General features: G+C 61.0%; 1 protein-coding gene across 4 annotated transcripts in view; it reads left to right on the forward strand.

Annotated features, from left to right (window-relative positions):
* Positions 1–6,778, forward strand: part of SLC12A5 (solute carrier family 12 member 5) — a 38,603-nt gene that overhangs the window by 7,090 nt on the left and 24,735 nt on the right. For 2 of the 4 annotated variants that reach the window (XM_021078314.1, XM_021078315.1), the window contains exons 2-3: positions 5,939–6,033; positions 6,339–6,470. In XM_021078314.1, coding sequence (XP_020933973.1) covers positions 5,939–6,033; positions 6,339–6,470 — 227 coding nt within the window. Of the gene's footprint in view, positions 1–43; positions 491–5,938; positions 6,034–6,338; positions 6,471–6,778 lie in introns of those variants that run through there. The other 2 variants (XM_005672980.3, XM_021078316.1) reach the window with 2 other exon arrangements.

The following is a 6,778-nucleotide window of genomic DNA, read 5'->3' on the forward strand; positions in this document are numbered from 1 at the left end:
GGAGAGTGGGGGGGGGGGGCGGGCGGAGCTGCGTCTGCTCAAGGGAGGCGAGGCCCCTGTCCCCCGCAGCACCCTCTCCCTCCCACCCATGCAAGCCCCCAGTTTGCGTGCAAGGGGCCTCCAGGCGCGCTCTGCCCGCCCCGCGTCGTCCCCTCTTCTTCCTCCCTCCCGCGCTTCCCCCCCAACCCCGCCAGTGGCTCACGCCTCCTGCATACGGGATGAGGTGAGCAGCGCCGCCGCTGAGAGGGGGCGCGCGCGGGTGTGAGCGTGTGTCCGTGTGCGAGTGTGTGTGCGCCGGGCGGGCGGGCACTGCAGCTTCTTCCTCCGTGGAGCGGAGAGCGAGAGAGAGCTAGAGCGAGCGAGAGAGCGGCGCAGGCGGGCAGAGGGGCGCGGGCGAGGCGGCGCAGCCATCCCCGGGCCCGGCGCCGCGCCGCCACCATGCTAAACAACCTGACGGACTGCGAGGACGGCGATGGGGGAGCCAACCCTGGTAAGCAGCTGTCCCGGGGAGACGAGGAGAGGAGGCAGCTCCGGGGTTAGAGACAGAGCGGGGGCCGCCTCCTTCAGAGAAGAGGCCGGGATTGACGGTGGCGGTGGGCGCTCAGGGCGGCCTGGAGCCCAGCTCCATTGGAATGCGCCAGGCGCTGTCCGAGGTGCTGGAATGCGCGCCGCGCCGGGGGGACAGGGCTAGGGGCTGCCGTTGCCCACCACCTGGGGACAGACAGGGTTAGCTAAGCAGGGGAGGCGATGGGAAGAGGTTGGAAGAGCGAAATGGGCTGACGTGGAGCTCGACGGGCGGGATGACTCCTTTCCCCGAGAAGGGACCCCGGCGTCCTGGCGCAGAGCGCGGACCGCCGGCGCGGGGGTTGCGGGGGGGGGGGCACAGTCTACTGCAGTCCCCTCGCTTTGAGACTTCAAGCTGAAAGGTGGGGGGAAGGTGCTTATGGGGGTTGGAGCCACATGACAGCCCCCGTCCGAGCTGCGGTGTCTCCTTAAGGGGTCACTTGGTGCAGTCCAGGCCTCCTTCCCTAAAGCTGCCCGAGATCCCACCCCAGACTGAAGCGTACCTCCTCCAAGGATTTTTCAGCACTACTTTCCGGAATCCCCCTCTCCCTCTCGCGTGCCCGTGGGTTCCTATTCAGGACGGGGAGACAAGAGCACCCTCCTTTCTTCCCTCTTTCCCCTTCCTCTGGGTACCCTGGGATAGCAGTGAGGTTTCCAGGGCGGGGCAGAGGGGAGTCTTTCTAGTCGGCTCTGCTAGCTTCCCGAGTGAGGCCTCAGGAATGGGGTCCCAGCGAAAGAATCCTCAGCGCCGTGGCGCGGACACTGCAGACGCGCTGCGGTGGGTGCGGAGATTCACCAGGAGCAGAGGGGCTTGGAGCGAGTCTTTTCGCTGCTCCCGCTCTCCCCCGCCCTCCTCCGCGGTATCACGGCTCCGAGGTCTTTGGGGCCAGCCACCCCCTCGGGCTCCCAGGCCCCCCGCCGCCCCCCAGCGGTCTCAGCCATCCATCACGGCTGTCAGCCGCCCCCACCCCCCACCCTCCAACGGCGCTGCGTCCCTTGCGCACTAGCGCGCCTCCTGCTCTGTCTGCGCTCAGTGCCTTCAAACGCTCCCCTGGGCACTGCTTGACCCTCTGGGCCGAGACTCCTGCAGACCTCCCCCTAGGGATGGCCCAAGGGCCCTAAAGGCTGAAAGAGTAGGGCCTTCCAGGGTCTGGCGGCCTCGACTTGAAGTCCTCCAGATCCTAGGTCCAAGTAAGAGCAAAGAGGCCGCTTGGGAAGGCGGTGGACACCAGGGTCCCCGATCTTTTGTGTGATACCCCTTCTTCCTCCCCGAGGCTGAAAAGGGGTAGAAAACTACTGGCTGGCTAGCGCGTCCATCTCCCCAATGACCCTGGGGTTACCTCACTCTGCAGCCGCCACCCTCCACAGCAGGCTTAGGCTGCGGGAGGGAGGGGGTTTCGCAAAGTCGAGTCTGCAGCAGGGCCAGGCATCCCGACGCGGTTCTCAGGGAATGAAGGGGGGTCGTTTTCACCCAGGAACCCCTTCGGATGTCTCCACTCTGAAGAGGGGAGCTCTGCTCCCCCAGACACAGGGGATGGTTCAATCCCCCAGCCTCTGCTTTCTCTACCGGGACAATGGGGCCTTACTAGGCCATGGGGTTTCCACGGGGTCTCAGGTGGCCTAGACAACAGGCATCTATGCGTGTGGAGCATGAGTCAAACTTAGGAACTCCCTTCAGTCTACCCCCTCCCCATAAGTTTTCTAGACTCTGCGGGTAGCAGGCTCATCTAGAGACTTTCTCTCTATACATAAGGCTCCAGGACCTGGGTCAGGTGTTTTGGGTTCCAGAGAAAGAAAGAAGGCCTCCCAGTGGTGCCTGGAGATGGTGGTAGGGGGCTCCAAGGACCTACTGGGCTTGAGGGACGGGGGCCATCAGACCAAAACCCACTGGCATCTCTGAACTTAGGTTCTTGGAAATGTAGGTGAGGACTTGGGTGCTGACCTCGGGTGGGAGGAATGACCAGAGTAAGAAGCTCCTCTTAACTAAAGAGCACAAAATATTGTCTCCGGACCCCAGGTCTCCTTTTTCTCTTGGGGTCTGACGCCTCCCCTAGTCCCCAAATCTGGCTCAGGGATTCCCCCAGGCCTGGCCCCAGGCCCCCAGGGGACGCTCCTCAGCCCGCGCCGCTCGCCTGTTTCCTCCCCGGGAGCTCTGGCCGCAGCAGCTTAATTGAAAGCCGATTCGGGCTGAGAGCTCCCAGGGGGCGGGGGCGGGGGCGGAGAGGGCTCAGCCTCAGTCTGGCTCTGCCTCTCCCGCGCGCGGCTGCACGGCTCTCTCCCATCCTCCTGACTTCTGGCTCTGGGGAATCAGGGCGAGTTCCCCCTTCGCCGTCCTGCTCCTCCGAGAACTCATGAAGCTCACCCCTCCCCCTCCGCCGGTGTTCGAGGGAGGGGACGAAATCAGCCCTCGCAGACGAGGCCGGGAGCCTGGCGTCCCATCCAGACGGCGAGTGGAAAAGGCAGGACCTGGGACGAGCCTGAGAGCCGCCCCCTCCCCTGCCCTCATCTCCTGGCTGGGATCCGACCCGGAGTCTGGCTCCGCGCTGCGCGCCGCGTTACATAAGCCGCTGCGGGCTCGTGGCCGGCTCTGCTCCGCGCTGCGCTCTCTGCCCGCGCGGTCGCCATGGAGACCGGCGCGGGGCGGCTAAGATGCCGGGTCTCGGGCCAGGACGCCCCCCTTCCGGCCCTGCCTGCGCCTGCTCCCCCACGAAGGAGGAGGGGAGGGGGTGTGAAAGGAAGCAGGGCGGGGGATGGGGCTCTCTTGCCTGGCCGTCCTGCCCGTAAAAGCGGATGCCGTGGGAGAGGCACCCAGCCCCACAGGAGACAGGGCCTCTATATCTTGCTGCTGGGGGAGGGTGTGGGATGGCGAGCCCAAATTGGGTGGGATACCACGTATACTAATGATAATTGTAATAGTAACAGCAATAGTTACACTTATGTGCCAAGCATGCCAAATTTTACTTCATCCTCATAACAGCCCTATAAGTTAAACACCGTTACTATCCCTTTGCAAAGTAGGAAACTGAGGCTTAGTTCAAGTGACTTGCCCAACGTGTCCACAGTGAAGCTGGGACTGGAACCTAAGTCTCCCTGGCTCCAGGCCGTTTTCTTAACTATTAAGAAATTTCTTCTCATTTCATCCTCCTTCAGCCCCTCTAGTTCCCACCCTAGGGTGGTGAGAACATGAGGCAAGTGTCAGCATTTTAAAAGGCAGAGGGACCCACCTGACTTTTATTTCTTCTGCTCTCTGGCCCCAAACAGCTCTTCCAGGGGTCAGGAAGGGAGCCTGGGGGAATTTACCTCCACTGGACTTTTCTGATCACCTATTACTGTGCCAGGCTCCCACTGGGAGGACAGGGGGCTGCTAGCCCCAGGAACTCACATATGTGAGGAGAAGAGCGAGCTGGCGGTGGCCTCTGGGGCTCAGGAGTTCCTGGCTTGATGGGTGAGGTAGAGGTGGTGTCAGGAGACAGCGTGTGGTGGGTTTCCCTTGTGTATGTGCGGCATCACCTCCTCCTTCCACAATTTTGAAGCAGGATGAGCTTGGATTTATAGCAAGTTATGCTCTGGGGAGAGACCTGGACTGGGAGCCGAAGGAGGAAGGCTTCTAGGAGGAGGGGATGGGGAGGATTTGGGCAGATGGAGATGGAGAGAGAGATACAGGAGAGGAGGAGGCAGGAAGTTCAGAATGCGAAGGGCCTCAGCTTCACTTATGTTTTGGTTATTGGAGAGTTTCTCCAGAGTCCAAAGAGATGTCTACTCCTGGGTTTCAACCCTGAAATCATCGAGAAAGTGTGAGGCTGGAGTCAAGGGAGTGTGCCTGTGGGAGATCCTTGTATCTCCCTGAAAGGACCCTCTCCTAATGCTCAAGAGGCTTGCTCCTCGGGGCGTCCTGTCCAGGCACCCTGTTTCACGCGCTTCCGACACACCTCTTCACGGTGACCCTCATCTCTTTCTCCTGCCCAGCCTCTCTCCTGGGCCCCAGACTGAGCCGAGCATCCAAGTGCTTCAGGACACTTTCACTTGGGTGTGCAACAGCACCTCACCCTCAGACAAAGCCAGTCTCTTCCCCACCCCCAGTCCTCTCCTTCCCCCCCACTTGTTAAACAGCACCCTCATCCACACATTTACCCAGGCTAGAAACCCAGGCACTCTCCTGGATTTCTCCTTCCCACGCCCGCAAGTACCTGGCATAGAAATATGTGCCAATGGTTCTGGAGTCTGTTCACTGTTCCACTTTGCTCTGGTCTGGGACATCATCAGCCCTTGCCCAGATTTTCTCAAAGTCCCTAACTAGCCTCTGTATTCTTCATCTAAAGGCCGGAGCAACTGCTCTGAAACACAAATCTGTTCGTGGTACTCTTCTGCCCGAGACTCCTCCATGACTTCCCAGTGTCCTCTGCGTGAAGTCCAACATCCTTCACTTGGCCGGCCAGTGGTTTAAGGACGCAGCCGACTCTCAACCCTCTCGGCCTCATCTCCTCACATGCCGCTCCCCATCCCCCAGGGCCTCGCCCCTCCGTGCCCCTTCCTCAGAGTCCTGCAGATCACACTTCGTTCAGCTCTTCCAACCCCCCTGGGCTCACTCTCACCTCTGGGCCATCGGACATGCTGTTCTATCTGCCTGGAACACCCTCCCGCCTCCCTTCCAGTCTAGCTCTTACTCATCCTTCAGTTCTCAGCGACTCGTCACTTCCTCTGGGAAGCCTTCCGTGACCTCCCGGGCTGTGCCGAATGCTTCTCCTGTGTTCCCACAGTCCTTCGTTCATGTTCTGCCACAGACTTTACCACTCTGGGCTGGCTACTAGTTTCCCTCTCCGGCCTCTGGTTTTCCCGAGGGCAGGGATGAGGTCTTAGTCTGTGTTTTACTCCCCCCACCCCATGCCCATGTAGACACATGATAGACACCTACAAATATGTGTTGAATGAAGATGAGTGAGGGTCACAGGAGATGCCAAAGGGGGGTCTTCTCCTTCTTCAGGAGGCGGCACACCCTTGGGGCCGTGGGCTGCTGTGTTCGCTGCCTCCCACCCGCCCCCCGCCAGGAAGGAGCGTGCATCCACCTCTCAACACCAGCATGGGCCACTTATGATCCAGGAGGGGCCCCTGGAGGGTCTAGGGTGACCCAACGAATGAAGGAAGACCCCCAAGGGCAAGGAAGCCCTTCCACCCTCGTTAAATACCCCTCACGTGCCAAGGAGTGCATGAGGCACTTTACACTATCAACTAAAATTCTGCCCAGAAGGTCGTATTCGCTCCAAGTTTCTATGTGCAGATGGGGGTTCAGAGAGTTAAAGTGGCCACACAGCTGAGTGCCCAGGCAGATGGGCAACAACCAGTTGGTGGCAGGTCGCTGACGCCTCTGCCTTCTCAGGTGATGGCAACCCCAAGGAGAGCAGCCCCTTCATCAACAGCACCGACACAGAGAAGGGCAAGGAGTATGATGGCAAGAACATGGCCCTGTTTGAGGTGGGTTGCTAGGGTGTCAGCCTCTACCCACAGTTCAGCTCCCCACTTGTCAGCCGCTCCCTGCCGCCTTCCGTGGGGAGCGGTCACCTCCTCGCCACCTCTCCCCAGATCCACCTCCTTCCACAAACCTCCCCATCCCTTCTTCTCTCCCCCTTCCCCCCTGCTACCCCCGTCCGCATTTTACCTCCTCCTCCCCCATCTCGGCGCCCCCTCCATGGTCTGCCCTCCTGGCCCCCATCTCGCCCACCTCCTACCATCTAGCCCGCCCGCCCCCTCCTGAGGCCCTTGTGCTCTAACACCCACAGGAGGAGATGGACACCAGCCCCATGGTGTCCTCCCTGCTTAGTGGCCTGGCCAACTACACCAACCTGCCCCAGGGCAGCAGGGAACACGAAGAGGCAGAAAACAATGAGGGCGGAAAAAAGAAGCCGGTGCAGGTGAGGGCCTTGGGGAAGAAGGGGTGAGGGAGGAAGGAGGGCTGGAGGGGAGAGAGGGTGGAGGAGGAGAAGTCGGTTCAGATGAAGGGATGGCTGATGGTGGCAGAGGCATCAGAGCTTCAGAGCTGGAGGCCGAGGGATGAAGGCAAGAGGTGGGAGGTGAGGGATGGAGCCGGAGGGGAGCGGAGGGGAGTGGTTTAAGGACAGGTGCTGGAGGCCTGCAGGGAGATGGGAGCAGGAGGGGAGGAGGGGAGGGGTGAGACTCAGAGGCAAGAGGGAGGGGGGACGGGATGGAGAGAAGAGGAAAG

This window comes from Sus scrofa, chromosome 17 (assembly GCF_000003025.6).
Source record: "Sus scrofa isolate TJ Tabasco breed Duroc chromosome 17, Sscrofa11.1, whole genome shotgun sequence".
NCBI classification, from domain to species: Eukaryota; Metazoa; Chordata; class Mammalia; order Artiodactyla; family Suidae; genus Sus; species Sus scrofa.